Source organism: Rhododendron vialii, chromosome 4a (genome assembly GCF_030253575.1).
Source record: "Rhododendron vialii isolate Sample 1 chromosome 4a, ASM3025357v1".
Taxonomy (NCBI): Eukaryota; Viridiplantae; Streptophyta; class Magnoliopsida; order Ericales; family Ericaceae; genus Rhododendron; species Rhododendron vialii.
This window is the reverse complement of record NC_080560.1, coordinates 43,842,083-43,859,156: the sequence shown is the minus strand read 5'-3', so window position 1 is coordinate 43,859,156 and position 17,074 is coordinate 43,842,083. Positions and strand designations below refer to the sequence as shown.

The window sequence follows — 17,074 nt, the reverse complement described above, 5'->3', positions numbered from 1 at the left end:
TCCTTGTAAGATATCGAATGAATTACAAAAGAATATGTAAAATTTTTTTTTTTTTTTTTTTTTGATCCGCCAAAACACCCCTCGGGCAATATGTATATTCTGTTGCGAAAAAAATGGCTTAAAAGGAAACATATCAATCTGGCCATCATACCCTGAGGATGGAACTACATAATGATGCTAGAAATGAAATAACCTCATGTTATAACGCTGAAAAATTGGGAGTACGAAAACAAACTAGCAGAATTTGTGAAGATTCCAACAGAAAGAAGTGGGAAGACATAATAATAAAGCCGCCTCCACCACAAAGGATGGAAACAATAAAAGATTTATGAGAGAAGGAAAACCAAGGATGGAAACCATAAAGAGTGTTACAATCCCCGTTCTATCACACTACGCCGGCACTGCTTCCATATGACCTCTGAACTCTGAAGGACTCTCTATGATCACCAAATGAATATGCAGTTTCACAATACGCTTCCGCCAAGCACGAGTTTACCAAACGATAGCCGGTATTCACCTCCTTGGCTGCAGTTTATCAAGCTTGCTTCAGAGACAATCTCTCTGGCAGGGAGCATAAAAAAGACGACGTAAATAAACAGCAGGAATGAGAAAGAGAAAATGCAAATAGCCTGTGGGATTTCTACTCCACAGAAGGGCAGCTCTACAGCTGATAGCCTGCGAAGCATTACATTGCACAACAACAATTCTGAGACAATTTTATCATAATCAGGAGGAAATGCATTAGTTTTGTACCATATTGACCGCTAATACATTGATATTTGGTAAAAATGTACTGCACGGTGGAGGTATGTCCAACCATGTGCCGAATTCTGGATCACCATTAGCTACTCATTTCACTTGGCTATTTTCTCGGTCTCAGACACTAGATATGTAAATTTTCAAGATAAGAGATAAAGAAAGTCAAACATACTTATCAGTTCATAAGTGACTATCATTGTAGTTCCATAGAGTGACATATTTAAGAAGCGCGGTCCAAACCCTCTGTAGAAGCCCCGCCATCCATCTTCCTTGAGGAGTGTTTTTGTTGTCTTAACTACCGACGGTCTTCCAACACCATAGTCATCCATCACCTTCAATTTTAAGAAATCCACAAATGATTTTATTTTTTTTTCAGTTATATGCATGACAGACGATCAAATCAAAACTTACAAGGGGCAGATTATCATACCTGCAGCCGTGTTTTTACAGTATCCAGGGGAGTGGTAATAACTGAGGAACAAGCACCAGCAAGCATTCCTGCTGTAGCCTGCACCGACACCATCTCCATATGGGATGGTTTCTGTTCCATATTGTCTATATAACCCAGGCTCCTAAACAAGTAAGGGGAAAAAAAAAAGAAAAAAAGAAAGCCTTATTACTACATCAAAGATTTCTCAAAATCTGTAAATATGTCAAGTCTCAGTGAACTGGAGAATTGGAGATATACCTCCAAATAATGTGCTGGGCAGCACCATAGGCACCCCACCAAAGTGCAGATGCTGGAGATTGGGTCACAGCTGTCAATCCAAATCCCCGATACATCCCGCGAAATCCTTCGGCCTTTATCACTTTACGTACAACATCAAATGGCCGGTTGCAAAAAGTAGTCCCTGGAAGCCCTTGTACCATGAGCCTTTGGCAAGTCTGAGAATCACCCACACGAGAACATTAAGTAGAGTTCATCCCACAAAAAATTCTAGAGAGAAGACCGCTTTAGTGAAAATATAGATTCTTGTTCTTTTTATACCATCACACCTAAGGTAGATTCAGGTATGATGAATATAGTTATATAGCAAAAGAAAATGTCATCAGATCTCATATCATCTCATTTTGCACTAATCTCTAGCAAATATAGAGAAGAAAAACCGGAGACATTGAGGAGAATTAATACAAGTTATACAACTATATTCAACCTGGAGGCCGAAAGCCATAGGAATGAACTAAACAACATCAAAAAAGGAAAGACTAAAGTGAAACACAACCCTAAGAGCCAATACAAAGAAAGGAGAATATGAGTGGGAACTGTCAAAATCCAAGGGAAGCTGACATTGAACGCTTTGGACAATTCTTCTATTTAAACTGTGGCAATTTGAAATTTTCCCGACTTCCTGTTGAATTTACTTGAAAGCAACTATCAGTTTACCGCAGCCAGTACACAAGTCATAACGACATGTTTCATGAGATACCTCTTCAGTCTTTGGAATTTTTCCTCCTAGAGTACCAAATCGCAAAAGAAAATAAAGAATAACCAAAATGCAACTGAGACTCACCCTAGTGCAGACACTCTTTATTTGTCAGATAACTATCAGTCATTGATGAGTAAAATAGAATGCACTGAAGCAGACAATAGCATATGATCACTATTTGATTTCATTGTTGCACCATTCGATAATCATGATGGTTAAAATACTTTGCAGCCCCATAGGAGATGACAGACTAGTAAAGGTAACCATACATAACAAGGACAAAATTAGCATCAAATAATAAGATATAAGAATATTGGAAATGAAAAATTTACCTACCACCTCCAAAGGCACAAAGTATGCGCAGGAAACTAAATTCGACAACATGCCTGCCACTCCATTTGCAATGCCAACTCGTGTTGCTTCAGACATATTTAGGCGTTCGGTGTACTTAAGCATCATGTCTTTTGACACTTCTAGTGAAGTCAATGCCAGGACCCTGCCTGGTAACGATCCAACAGCAGAAGTGCCAAATCCTCTAAAAATACCCGGGATACCATCATTTTTCAGTATCTGTTTGAATACTGTTACGCCACGCATATGAGAGAGTCCAGAACCATCTACTTGCATTCTAGTCTTTACAACAGCTGTCGGATGTAGTAAAGCTGACTGAGCAGTGAAGAGAATGGCCCCAATCATATGAAACCTAGTCTTATCCAACCTAAAATTGATCAATTCATTAGTCAGCTCCATCTGCACTTTCAAGCGCAAGAAGTACGAATCACAGGTATCGCCAAACTTATATACTGCCAACATCAAAATTATTAATAATTGAAGGGTCCCACGAAACAAATGCCAACAGGGTGGGTATTCTGGAATTGCAACTATTTATCATTTTATCTGGTTAAATGAACCACAAGTCTTAACGGCCTGACATCGATACCTTGTAAATAAAGTACATCCAATTGGTAAAATCAGTCACACCATTGTAAACCAGTTAAGCTTTAGTTAGATTGTAAGATTTTCTAGTCCTCAGATGACAAGGTATGAAGGAACCCTCCCTACCGACAATTCTGTAGACTATTGAATGCTTGATAAATTTCACTTCTACCCTCGAAGCCGGAAACTATAGAACAATTTCAAGTAATAAGTTGGTCATAACTAGCAGGGAAACACGAGTCAAATGTATGCTTGTATTTACTTCTATGTTTTAAACTAATTCTTTAAGAGTTAACGGCACACCTTCCCTTTCTAATAGCCATGCTTCACAAAGATCACGACCGGACATGAGGTAACCTTGAATGCCCATTTTCGGCCCTGAAAGCTTCATAGAAAACTCGTAAAGCTACACTAACGGCCAGTTGATTAGTTCACCACTGCTTACCAATATACCTTTTGTAATTCAAACGTATATGTAGGTATACTACTTAAAACTTGAATTATAAAAATAGTGGGGCTAGAGCAATCCAAAGAATTGTCGCTTAACAAACACATGAATGATGGGTATCATCTATTTAATTCTTGCAATGCACATCAAACCAAAAATAAAGCTTTTTAACAATTTTTCAGGTTTGTTTATAACTGCTTACTTTGGTGGAAATAACCACACACCTATATTGATAACTGCATCTAAATTAGATGTATGGAATATGGATATGGTGACACAAGAAAGAAGACAGCGTGCAATTGATCATGGGTATCTAAATGGCGGTAGCAGCCACGGTAACAGTAGTAGAAGTATCAAATGATACGCAACAGGAACTGGACCTTACTCTTTTTTTGGTAAGTAAAAAATTTTTAAGGCCTTATTTTGGCACTTCACAATTGACAACTATGTCATTAATGAAGCTTCTACTCAAATTTGTATTTATATTTGGATTTTCCCATTGGAGTACTTCATACCAAGTAAAGTTTTTGCTCAGAGTTCTATTCAGACGTGAGTAATAATTTGGGTAAGGGCCGAAGATGCTTAAAGTGGTCATAGCGGTCAAATATCAGCTTGAAGCCACCTATATATCGGGGTGTAATGGTAGGCAAAAAAAACGGTACATGAAGCGTATCCAGCCATTAAGCTACAGCCGCTATTCAAAACCTCGTCCATACATCTGGAATCAAGTCCTAGGAAAAAAAACATCGAAAGACACGAACAGTAACCTCATATTGCAGAGAATTAAGCAACTAAACCAAATCATCAAATAAACGGCAGATACAGAACATTAACAACAAACACCGGGAAAAAAACAGGCAGCAACGTTAACCAACAGATATATATACACACACACGAATGTCTGAGATATACATAACGGATGAATAAAAATCAGATTGAATGAAGGAGTAGACCTGTCCCAATTGATGTCGGTGTCGGCAAGGGCCGCCAAGTTCGGGGCGGTTGCGGCCTCGGTTTCGACTGCCATTTCTCTGTATCTTGGGGCGCCAGTTCAAGTGGTACCGATATGAAATGGCGCTCTGGTTTTAGCGTTACGCCTTTGAGTGGGAAATTTGGCGGTGCTTTCGGACGAGAGGAGTTTGGGGGCAGGGGGGGGAAAGAGAAAGAGTTGAGAAAGTTCCAAGAGTTTCCATGCAACGTTGATTAGGATTAGGGGCTCGATTACGGGCGTAATGCAACGTTGATTAGGATTACGGGCGTAATTCGAAATCGGTATGTCGGTTCAGACTCCGTGCTAACTACAGTAAGTAATGAGAAAAGCGTGTCGCCAAGGCTTGATTAGGGCATCATTGATTCATTCATAATCTGTACTATAATCGCGCGGGATCTACATGTATTAATCAATTTTAAACGCAACTATATTTGGATTTTATGTTCGGACATCTATATACGTAAAGGGACTCAAATAGTACTTCTTCGAATTCTATTTTTACATTACAATAACTTCAGTAAAATTTAACATTCAACTTTACAAAATTTAATAATTTATCATAAAATTCAAATTAACCATGAAGGACTCGTTTTAATTTTTCGTTTATCAAACTAAATAAAGGGCTTGTTTGAATACTTCTTTTTTGCTTTTCCATTTAATGCTTTCCAATATTTGGTTGTTTGGCAGGTTGATTTCAAAGTGCAATTTAGGAGAATGAGTTTCCAATTTTGATATTTAGAGAGCAGAAGTGAAAAGGAGGTCTAGAGATACTTTCTATATTTTTCCCTACTCTTAGTTATTAATCAAAATCCCTAGCATAAACGAGTATGGATGAAAATGGAAATTTCTTGTGGCTCGGGTGTTGCAATATGTTTTCGAGTTCTTTATAAACTTTTAGGGTTTTTTGGCTAAGTTGTCTAGATTATTTTTATGCATTTAGTTGGATTTGAGTTTAACCATTATTCTAAGTTAGTCATTTACTTTTTTGCCTTTACTGGTTGGAATATTTGATTTTCCCTAATAAATTTTTCTCGGGTGTTGCAATAGGTTTGCTGTTGCAGTTAAGTGCCTTTTTAAATATGGTTTGATTTTAAATTTTCTACATCCTTGCAAATGCATACGACTGGTGCACACAAAAAAGGAGAGAGAAGTATTTTGTGGTTTAGGTGATTATACTTACATAGATTGAGCCACAAAAATGTTTCAAGTTGATAAACATAAATATCATATGACTTGGCAAAATGTCATTTATAGCAAAATATAAAAAGAAACCTTTTGACTTTAAAAAAAAATACCCATATCATTAAAAATGCCAGCAAAATCAGAGATCGATACCAGTAAAGTGTGTTTTGATATAAATGCGATCGAAAAAAGACTGAGACCGCTCTAAAAAGAATTTCACCAAATGTCAAGAAGCTGATAGTAAGAATTTGTTAGTAGCCGCAATACAAATTATGGACAAAGATATTACAGTGTATTTAGTAAGTCATTCAATTATGGAGATTGATAATTTGATATCATATTGCCTATGAGGGTGATTAATTCAAGAAGATCAACAATCTCTCAATACCAACTTAATCACATAGGGCCATTAAAATCACTTGACATATAGTAAATTACTAATAAGTACTCGTTTTATAAGTTCTTCTTTTTATAGTAAAATATGCAATTCTTTCGTGCAAACGAGAGTGGTTACAAATCTCTAATATGGTTGACATACCCTCTGTTTATTTATTTTCCCTCTTATTATGGAAAACCATTTCACCTAAGAAGTTTTCTTTTGTCATGCAAAAAAATAAAAATAGATTTTGTGTCAATTAACAAAGTAATTAAGCATTGGCCAATGTCTCAGCAGTCAGTCTTTTCTCCGTCTAGCACACGCAACGCAAGCTACGAATCTAAGGAAAGGTACAAAAATATCAGATGGTACATGGCACGAGCCTGTACTCTCGTTACAGGATATAATACTCTCTCTACTGAACCCTAAGCATCAAATTGGGGTCGAAACCTTTCCTACACACACATTCATCTAAACCCTCGGAAGACATTGCAGTTGTGTCTCTCTCTCTCTCTCTCTCTTCCCGACGAGCTTCAGAAGGGTACATAACCCCATAGGGGGCTAGGGTTCGCAATCTTCTGAAAAAGTCTCTCTCTCTCTCTCTCTCTCTCTCTCTCTCTCTCTCTTCCCGACGAGCTTCAGAAGGGTACATAACCCCACAGGGCGCTAGGGTTCGCAATCTTCTGAAAAAGTCGTAGCTTCGGAGTGGCTCGATTTACCCCACAAGGTAAGAAGTTTTCGCACCAGTTTTAATTCTAATCAGTTATTGGTCTCCGATGTTGTGTTATTTGCAGTTGTTTTGATTTTAGCCCTTTTCTGAGCGGTAAAGTTGTATTATTCTCTTTATCGGCGAAAGTAAGTATTGTTAAAATAGCTAGATTAGCACCTTGGATGAGGAGTTGATCTCCTGACCTCCTTTCTCCTGGTGAAGTTGTCATCATCGCATCTGTATTCGTAGAGTCTACGTTTGTGAAGAAACCTTGGGAAGTTTTAAAATTTATGTAACGGTATTATATGTACCGTTAGAACAGATGATGGAACATGGGGAATAATTGATTTTCCGTCACGAGGGATTAGATTGTAATGCGTTAATCTTGTTTGTTGGCCTATGTCTTCTGGATTCATTATGGGGTTAATCGAGATTTTCTTGCATCGGACCGTAAATAGTTAGATAGTTGGATTCTTCTGATTTTATTACTTGGTTACACAGTTTGTTCTGTGTTGTTATGAGGTTGTCAAGGTTTTCATTCAGAGAGTATTTATGGACTTTGTTTTCTCGGGCACTCGATTTTCTCCCCCTTCCCTGTCCCCTCCAGTAAGGTGTTTGGATGGTCTGGTTCTATTGCGGTCAGATACTTTCCCGTTTAGATTTAAGTGTATGGCATGGGTTCTGTCTTCTACCATGGAATAATTAGACATTCTGTGATGCTGTTTCCATTTCATTGATATTTTCATCTGGATTCTGTACATTTAGGTTTCGACTTGCTTGGCTGTAGGTAAATCTTAGCATGGCAATTGGCAACTCTAGTAGGAATGGAAAAGGGTCAGTTTGGTTCTGATTGGACAGTTTGCAATGCTGTTGTCATTTTGTTGATATTTTCATCTGGAATCAGTACTTTTAGTTTTAGATTTACTTGGCTCAGTTGGCTGTAGGTAACTGTTAGCATGGCAACTCTGGTAGGGATGGCTAAGGGTCAGTTTGGTTCCAAATACTCAAACATGAAATATGTTTTCTTGCTTCCAAACTTGAACCTAAATGTACGGGGTTTGGTTTCTACTAGACCTGCCCTGTGCCTGTGAAGTTAGTAGTTCATTATGGAAGAGAAAGAAAAAGGGAAAAAGTATATGCTAAAACTCAAGACCCGTCATAAGGAGTTACCATTAACCATTCAATCATTAAAGCACTCAACATAATTAAGCAAAGTAATTAAAAGTTTGACTTTCACAAGATGTTTTAACCCACATCAAGGACAGACATGCAAAATACTCAAAGAGAGATCAAAAAAATAATATCCACAACAACATCCTCCTTAGGGAACAACACCGTCACCTTTGGTTTATACTACGGGAACTAGAAAAATGAAATCATAACATTGAGTGTGTATGCATGTATGTATATATGCTTTTAAGTGTTTGGTTATTAGAAGCCTAGAGTATTATTCAGGTCTGTTCTGGTTTGCGTCGGTGCAGGTACTACCTTATGCCAGACCCAGATCAAAACTGACCGGATATTTCGATTTTAAAACCAAAACCGCCCCATGGGTAGAGCAGGTTTAGAAAAAGCACAGCCATTGGGGTGGATTGGTTTGGGTAGCCTCCGCTTTCCTGTGAAATTGTCATCCTTAAACTTCCAGACCTGGGACCTACTTCCCTTGGTCCCTAGAAGACGCCCTCTTTTCTTCACAGGGATTCATGGACTTTATTTCATCACGCACTTTCTTTCTTCTTGTCCCAGTCCCTACCATTATGGGTTTTGGATGGCCTGGTTTTTAGTCTGTTTTTTTCCTATTTTGATAAGCATACATTGTGGATTTACGTCTTATACCAGAGAATATTCAAATCGTGTCATTTTGTTGATATTGTTATCAGTTCTTTCACATTTACTTGGCTGTAGGGTAAATATAAGCATGGCAACTCCAGAAGCAACAGCTGCTTCCCTTGGTCCCCGATATGCGCCCGATGATCCTAGTCTACCACAGCCCTGGAAGGGATTAATTGATGGAAGCACTGGGATTTTGTATTACTGGAATCAAGAAACAGGCATGACTCAGTATGAAAAGCCATCCTCTTTGCCTCCTCCAGTGCCACAAGGCCTCCCTCCATCAGCTTCACCTAAGCTAGCTAATATTCCAGGGCCTCGGATGCAATTGAATGGCGTTGTGACCCAGCCGGGGCAGCAAACAACACATACCCCACAAGAGCTGGGACAACAAACTAACTTATCACAACAACATCCACAAATGATGTCCCAAGTTAATCTACTGCATAGCTCACAATTTCCCCAACCTGGGCAACAACAGGGATCACAGTTTGGACATGGCATGCAACAGCAGGGACATTTAACACCACAACACATTGGGCAACAAACTATACAATCACCTAATCAGCAGGCGTTGTTGCAGTCAGGACAGCAAATGTCTCAGCAGTCAGTGCAGCAAATGCAGCAACAGTCGATGCAGCAGCTTCCAGGGCAGCAAATGCCATTGTATCAAGGATCTCAAATTGGGCCACCTCAAGGGCATCAATTTACACATCCACAAATGCAGTACATGGCATACCCGCAGACCATCCTTCCTCAGGGGCAACAAAGTTCACAGCAGCCGACTCAGAATAGTATGCAGGGGCATACGTTTCCCTATCAGCAAGAGCAGAAAGCGGGGCCCCAACGCAGAGATGATGCTGATTCTCCACAAGGGAAGCAATTTGGGTTTGTCCAGCCACAGTTTCAACAACTCAGTGGGTCATCAGTTCAAGCTCTTCCTTCAGGGACTGATTCTGTTCAGATGCAACAGATGGGTGTTCAGCCTAGTCATGCACAACAGTTCAGTAGATCATCTGTCAACATTCAACCAACTGGCTCTTTGGGTCCAATGCTGCAAAGTGGTGGTAATGTAGTGCATCAGCAGCATGGTCCCAGGTTTCAAAATCAGCTGGACCCTGCAATGATGTATAGTCAACAACCCAGTGTGCCCCCTGTCAATTCGAAGGCGGGTTTTGAAGAGCCAAGAAGAGCTGGGAATGAGTATTATTTCAGTAATAGCAATGATGTTCCTGCTATGGTTCCCCAGCAGCCAAAGCTTGCTGCAATACCCATATCAAGAAATCAACAGGCAAGTGCTAGTTATGTTCATTGGTGCTTTTGTTTTTGCCAAAAAAAATTTCTCTGGTAGACAACAAGGGCGTAGCCCACGTTCCCTTAATAAAGAGATTAAGTTCAAGTCTCTGTCAATGACTTCTCCTGCCATTGTTTAGTTGTGATTTGGCATTCTGAAGTATTAGTAATTTATCATCTTGAAATCTTCTATGTATTCCACAAACAACAATTGGTTGCCTCCGTTGAGAACATGAATATGCAATCCTGATTTCTCTTCCTGTTTCCTCACAAGCATAGTGCTTAATAATTGATGTTTGCTGATACTGTTGCTACTTTCTGATAGGACACAAGGGTTACTGGTGGTCCAGCGCAAAATATCACCCCTGTTTTTTCTGGACTGAACTCGGTAGCAGGATCTAACCTGCAGAACATGATTGGTCATGCAATGGGGCCAGCATTTCCAGGTCTGACTCAGATGAGGCATCCTCTAATGACTATGGAACCTTCTGATGTAACTAATCTTTCGGCTGTGGAAGTCTACCGTCAACAACATGAAGTTACAGCAACGGTTTGTAGCCACTTTTGTGCTCTGAGTGTGTTCTTGATGAGATGCATATTGACTTATTGCTGTGAACTTTTGTATACATATTCCTGTCAAATATTGTTTATCATCTTGTTGTCTAAATATGACGGGTCTTTGAATATTTTTACATTGCCAAGTGCTTGGACATCCAAGATGCGCTACCAATGTTCATGGTCTTGCATATCTGTATCCCCGACGATCAATGTGTTCAATCATTTTGAGACTGCTTTGGATTTTAATTTTGAAATAAATTGCATAGGGTGGTGATGTTCCGGCTCCATTTATGACGTTTGAAGAGACTGGCTTTCCTGTGGAGATACTGAGGGAGGTAAGTTTTTTTCTCAACTGTCCAGAATGTTGTTATGCTTTGTAGTCTTCGTGATTAGATGGTAAATAGGTAATCCTTTCCATTCTTTCTTTGTGTAATCATGTTTTTGCCCTCTACGCTTTAATCTTATTTGCCACTTCTCATTTAACGCAGGTGCGATATCTGCTCCAGAGAAGGAGCATATGTCGTACGCTGCACTGCTATGCGCTTTCTTACGTGCTATTCAGTCTTTTGGAGGCTGCAAAATGGACAGTTGGATCCTGCCTTTGGCATCTTCCAGAAGGGTGGGTCGCCCTGGATCCATATCACACTTGTGTGACTGGGATTTCTACCCTATTGGTTCCGCCTCATATGTCTTAATTGCTACCTTTTGTTGCCTTGAGTTGCTTCAGTAAGCAACCACATACCCATGAGTTTTTTTTTTTTGTGCTGTTTTTTCCTTTTTAAGATAAAGTAATTTGGATTTCCATATTCAGAGGTTTATTTTGGATTTCTTAACGACTAATTGGAATTTCAGTACGATGTTGCTTGTTCTCAGCCTTGATTATATAAACTTCTTTTACCCCTTTTTTTTTTCAGTTGCATTCTGCGGGGTTCTCTTCTCCCACCCCCATTCAGGCACAAACATGGCCAATTGCAATACTCAATAAGGACATAGTGGCTATTGCCAAAACAGGATCTGGGAAAACGCTTGGCTATCTGATCCCAGCCTTCATGCTTCTAAGACACCGTCGAAACAATCCTCAGAATGGCCCAACAGTGTTGGTCTTAGCTCCAACACGTGAGCTTGCCACACAAATACAAGATGAGGCCATCAAGTTTGGCAGATCTTCAAGGGTCTCTTGCACGGTCAGTCCTTGAACCTGTTTTCCCTTTATATTAGGTTGATTATTTATATTTTTAATTTGTTTCTACGGATTCATGGTTTATGATTTTGATGCCTTCTTGTTTCAGTGCTTGTACGGTGGGGCACCCAAGGGCCCTCAATTGAGAGAGCTGGAGCAAGGAGTAGATATTGTTGTGGCAACTCCTGGTCGGCTAAATGACATTCTTGAAATGAAGAGAATTGAGTTTCGGCAAGTTTCACTTCTTGTGCTTGACGAAGCTGATCGAATGCTTGACATGGGTTTTGAACCCCAAATCCGTAAGATTGTAAATGAGATTCCTCCCCGCCGACAAACTCTTATGTATACAGCGACCTGGCCCAAGGAAGTGAAGAAAATAGCAAGTGATCTTCTTGTTGATCCAGTTCAGGTGAACATAGGCAGCGTCGATGAGCTTGCCGCAAATAAATCTATCACTCAGGTAGATTATCATCTCTGTGGTACTCCAAATGAAGCAACTGTTTCTTAGATTTCCCCAAAAGAGGAAATTGTTATGGCTTGTCCCAGATTTTTTGTTAGCTTTTTGGTAGTTACATGATGTGGCCACAGAACAGCGATATGGTCCTCAAGTTGAGCTCCTTATGTGTTCAATATCTGCTGCCATTTGGATCTTGTTAATGCCTGTTTCCTACTCTTCTGTCCCTTCATGGTTTGAGAAAATTTCTTTTGACCCTGCAGTATGTTGAAGTTGTCCCTCAAATGGAGAAGGAAAGGCGTTTGGAGCAGATTCTTAGGGCCCAAGAGCGGGGTTCAAAAGTCATTGTATTCTGTTCCACAAAGAGGTTGTGTGACCAGCTTGCTCGTAGTATTGGACGTAACTTTGGTGCTGCCGCAATTCATGGTGACAAGTCTCAGGTTGAAAGGGATTCAGTTCTGAATCAGTTCCGTTCGGGAAAGTCCCCGATTTTAGTTGCCACTGACGTTGCTGCACGAGGACTTGACATAAAAGATATAAGGTCGGGCCTCCTTTTTCATTTGTCTACCATTGGTGATCCTGTTGAAATAAATAGAGATTGATTTATATTTTAGAAGATGACCTCAGTTTTGTTTGTCGTAATTTGCAAGTTGTGTGTTGTTTTCTTGGAGGATTTAGTGTCATTCACCTTGATTTATATGCCACTTTCTTTGACTTCTTGTTGATTGTCATGTTACAGGGTCGTGATCAATTATGATTTTCCAACAGGTGTGGAGGATTATGTCCACCGAATCGGAAGGACCGGGAGGGCTGGGGCCACCGGAGTGGCTTACACCTTCTTCTCTGACCAGGACTGGAAGTATGCAGCTGATCTGGTAAAAGTGCTTGAGGGGGCTAACCAGCAGGTGCCCCAAGAAGTACGCGAGATGGCTTTGCGCGGTGCACCTAATTTTGTCAAGGATCGTGGTGGGCCCAACCGTTTCGACTCTCCTGGTGGGGATAACAGAGGCTGGGATTCTGGCGGTCGTGGTGGAACAAGGGATGGTGGTTTTGGAGGTCGTGGCGGGATGAGGGATGGCTTCGGTGGCCGTGGTGGAATTAGTGATGGCAGGGATGGCGGCTTTGGCGGCCGTGGTGGGGGGAGGGATGGAGGCTTTGGCGGTCGCGGTGGAATGAGGGATGGGGGTTTTGGTGGTCGCGGTGGAATGAGGGATGGTGGCTTTGGTGGTCGCGGTGGAATGAGGGACGGTGGTCGCGGTGGAATGAGGGACGGCAGCTTTGGTGGTCGTGGGGGAATGAGGGAAGGCGGCTTTGGTGGTCGTGGGGGAATGAGGGATGGCGGCTTTGGTGGGGCGAGCGGGGGTCAGGTTGGTTGGGATAGGAATGAACGAGGAGGCCCACACGATAGATACAACAATATGGATGGGCGTGGGAGGGGCCGCGGCAGAGGGAGGGGACCATTTGACAGCAGAAGAGATGTTGCAAACCGGGGGAGAGGAAGAAGTTATAGCCCTAGTCCCGAAAGAGTTCGAACATGGGGTTATAGCCGGAGCCGGAGCCGGAGCCGAAGCCGAAGTTGGAGCCGGAGCAGGAGCAGGAGCCGCAGCTGGTCCCGCAGCCGCAGCCCCAGACGCAGCTACAGCCGAAGCCGTAGCAGAAGCCGCAGCTATGAAAGACGTGAGAGGAGGCCCCCCCGCAAGTCAAAATTTGATCAGATGGAACCCTCAGTCCCAGAATTTGGGGCAGCTCCTCCTGAAGCATCCAAGATGTCTGCCATGTCCCCAGGAGGCACAAAAGGCGATGCATTTTCTGGCGGCGAGCCTTCGTCCCAGTTACCCGTTATTGAGAATGTTGAGACAGGACACCCAGAGGCTGTGGCTGCTGACCTAGGCAACAATCCAGTTGCTGAATCTTAAGGTACAAAGCAGAAGGAATTTTGTTTTATACGGATTATAACCGTTTTATTTGATCTAGTCGTTCAGTTAACTAACTTTTCTGATGACAGGTGTTGGGATGCCTAGGTGAGATGATTGATGATGTTGCAGGAGATGAACGGCACCCATGGGACGACTGTTATTTTTGCTTAGTGCATTTCTTTCTTTTTCGTCGACGGGGTAGATTTTTTTCTTTTTCCTGTATCGTCTTGGTGATTGGAATTTTAAGTGATGGGAGGTTGTTCTATCGTTATTCAAGGTAGTGTGTTGTTATGACATTTTACTTGGAAATTTTGATTTGTGGACTTGCTATTATTCGAAATAGAATTACTACTTTGAAACTTGGTTGGCTTGATTCTTCTTGTTTTCCCTTTTCACATCAAAGCATATAAAATCTGATGATGATTGTGAAGAAGCTCTTATGCTGATTAAATTCTACGTTGACCCCCGTTCTTGAGGGGTTGATGATGATACTTTGATTTGAAAGTAAGGGACAACTAATAAAAGAGAACAAAGCTTAAAGTGAGAGGAAAGCAAAGAAATTGATTTGTTATACTGCGATTCCTTCTTTCTCCTCCATTAGATATGGTTTTTTTGTTTTTTTGTGTTTTCTGGATGCTATTCTTTTGAGTGCCGTGGGAAACTGTCTGATTCTATTCACAAGTCAAGATAAAGGCACAGACAAAAAATTATTCTACCAACACCTGAGTCTCTATTGTTGTTCTTTGATACTACCATATTTACCATTTTGATTAACCACTCCACAGATGTGGGATTGGATTTTAAATTTTACTAGTACAAGATTGAAGAAGACACTAGTCGATGATGGATTTTACTCTAATTAATTCAAGGCAGAAATCTCTCATGATGTACCATCCTTTATTATCTTTGAGGAAAACATATATGGATAATCCATTCTTGTGCGTGAAGAATTCACAAAAGTGAGAATCGTTACGAGGCCAGAACTGTTGGATTTCACCTAGTCTCTACAACCAAAGGTCCTAACCATTACAGTACCACGATGAACAAGTCCGGAGTATTACTTAACCCAAAAAAAAGAAGCCTAGGGTTATCATAATTGATGTGATTATCTATCAATTAGAGAAATTAATGTCACAATGAGAATGAGATTATCAATCATAGTTCAAGACGATGACTTATTGTATAGAAGATTATAACGTCCAAACAGCAATTTGAATAATCATGGTAATTTATTGTTATTATTAATGCACCATCAAAAGAAACATATTAGTAATGCACTTTCAACAAATGCGGTGAAAGATGACTTAACCAAACCTTATTCACATTGGGTAGGAAATAATAGATAGAGGCCCATGTATTATGTAGGAAACAAAAAGGAATGGATTATGGAACTTTCAAATTATTATATATTATCGCAAGTTTATTTGGCTTTACTAATGTTATTTAACGTATAATCTTTAGTTCATACCGGTCAACAATTTTGATGAAAACTACAAATCAACCGAAGCAGGCTTTAAAAATTCAAAAAAAGTCATTAAAAATATAAAGGACCTAATAAATTGATAACATCAATAAAGTATCCAGAGAAAAAAGTCTGTGAAAAGTACAGATGCACCTTGTTTAACATCTACTACTACTATTGAGAATCAGGGTCCTTTTGTGAACAAAAGTGACAACTACTTTTATAATTCCAAAATCAATTTTCAAAATGGCATATGAACTTTCTACCCAATGTCTCATAAACAGGTCAACTTTATTTTAATTCAAGGAACTGGGGGGTTGGTGCTAGCACCGGGCTGTCTCGGGCGCGAGCGAGGTCTGCTCTGGTCTCCTTCTGATGATAAAAAACGTCCACTTCGTAGAGCTTGTCGAGTAGAACAACTGTACAAAAAATCAACTGTATTGGATATCATTGAGCGTCTGATCGGAACACATATAACTTGACAATAATAAGTTCCAGTGGATTTGATCTAGTGTTTCAAATCTATTTTTTCAAGACAAAAATGTTTCGATTAGGCACATAGTTATTCTATTCAACGAGCTCTACGAAGTGAACGTTTCCGATTATCAGAACGAGACCGGAGCAGACCCCGCTCGCGCGAGACAGTATGGTGCTGTCCTTTTGAGAGACAACACCAACCCCCAGTTCTTATGGAACATTGAAAATTGGGCAAATTTCACTGACCTCTCCTAAGGTTTCTGACACGAACAGAAACCTCCCCTGAGGTTTCTGAAATAACACTGCCCTCCCCTCCTTTACCTGAAAATATCAAGGGACCCCCTCTCCTTTAATTGGACGTTAAAAACGGATGGAAAAGGTTATTTCTCTCTCCACCCACTACTAAAACTAAACTAAACTCCCAACCAAACAAAACCGATGTTATTGTACTATATTTTTTACAATACCTATACTACCCTCACCAAACTCTTTACCCCTCTTATTTATAAAATATAAAATACAAAAATCACTACACTTTGTACTCGTTTCATTTTGAGATTTTGTCCTTATTTAAAAGGATTCACATTTGTTAATCTTCTATCAAATTTTTGTGAATTATTAGTTCGTCTTGATAAGAGAAATTGAAAAAGTAAAAAATTAAGATTTTTTTCAAATATTTTGAGAAATTCAATATTTTGGGTAAAAATAATAATTTTGTACTATTTTAATTCCTCTTGTTGAGATAAGCCAATAATCCACAAAAATTTAACGCAAAACTTGCAAATACGAAAAAATTCAAATATGAACAAAAATCAAAAAGCCTAAAAATCCTACAAACAAACCCCGTAAAAATCAAAAAGCCTAAAAATCCCACTAACAAGCCCGTACCCTCCATTGCCAATAGTTTGTTTTTTGGTTTTTACGGGATTTGTTTGTGAAATTTTTAGGCTTTTTAGTTTTTGTTCATATTCGAATTTTTTTCATGCGGACCTGTTTGTGGGATTTTTAGGCTTTTTTATTTTTGTCCATATTTGAATTTTTTTTGTATTTACTAGTTTTGTGTTAATTTTTGTGGA

The 17,074-nt window shown here is 39.9% G+C and overlaps 2 protein-coding genes across 2 annotated transcripts; one reads left to right on the top strand and one right to left on the bottom strand.

Moving 5' to 3' along the window:
• Positions 1–184: 184 nt before the first annotated feature.
• On the bottom strand, positions 185–4,847 carry LOC131323491 (uncharacterized). The gene is made up of 6 exons (XM_058355312.1): positions 4,524–4,847; positions 2,523–2,904; positions 1,448–1,644; positions 1,190–1,331; positions 932–1,091; positions 185–561 (listed from the first exon to the last, which is right to left on the bottom strand). Exons 1-6 carry the CDS (start codon positions 4,595–4,597, stop codon positions 536–538), a joined length of 981 nt encoding a protein of 326 aa, XP_058211295.1. The 5' UTR covers positions 4,598–4,847; the 3' UTR covers positions 185–535.
• Positions 4,848–6,573: 1,726 nt separating this feature from the next.
• Positions 6,574–14,418, top strand: LOC131321682 (DEAD-box ATP-dependent RNA helicase 40). The gene is made up of 9 exons (XM_058352571.1): positions 6,574–6,846; positions 8,734–9,933; positions 10,276–10,501; positions 10,776–10,844; positions 11,424–11,693; positions 11,799–12,149; positions 12,407–12,684; positions 12,883–14,060; positions 14,149–14,418. Exons 2-8 carry the CDS (start codon positions 8,747–8,749, stop codon positions 14,057–14,059), a joined length of 3,558 nt encoding a protein of 1,185 aa, XP_058208554.1. The 5' UTR covers positions 6,574–6,846; positions 8,734–8,746; the 3' UTR covers position 14,060; positions 14,149–14,418.
• The last annotated feature ends 2,656 nt before the right edge of the window (positions 14,419–17,074 follow it).

Excerpts from the sequence above, each read along its gene's own strand:
- LOC131323491 (XM_058355312.1), bottom strand. The coding sequence starts at position 4,597 with ATGGCAGTCGAAACCGAGGCCGCAACCGCCCCGAACTTGGCGGCCCTT. Across the intron at positions 2,905-4,523 it reads ACCGACATCAATTGGGACAG|GTTGGATAAGACTAGGTTTC; the intron begins GTCTACTCCTTC and ends GATCAATTTTAG. Across the intron at positions 1,645-2,522 it reads ACTTTGTGCCTTTGGAGGTG|ACTTGCCAAAGGCTCATGGT; the intron begins GTAGGTAAATTT and ends GGTGATTCTCAG.
- LOC131321682 (XM_058352571.1), top strand. The coding sequence starts at position 8,747 with ATGGCAACTCCAGAAGCAACAGCTGCTTCCCTTGGTCCCCGATATGCG. Across the intron at positions 10,845-11,423 it reads CTGTGGAGATACTGAGGGAG|TTGCATTCTGCGGGGTTCTC; the intron begins GTAAGTTTTTTT and ends TTTTTTTTTCAG. Across the intron at positions 11,694-11,798 it reads CTTCAAGGGTCTCTTGCACG|TGCTTGTACGGTGGGGCACC; the intron begins GTCAGTCCTTGA and ends TTCTTGTTTCAG.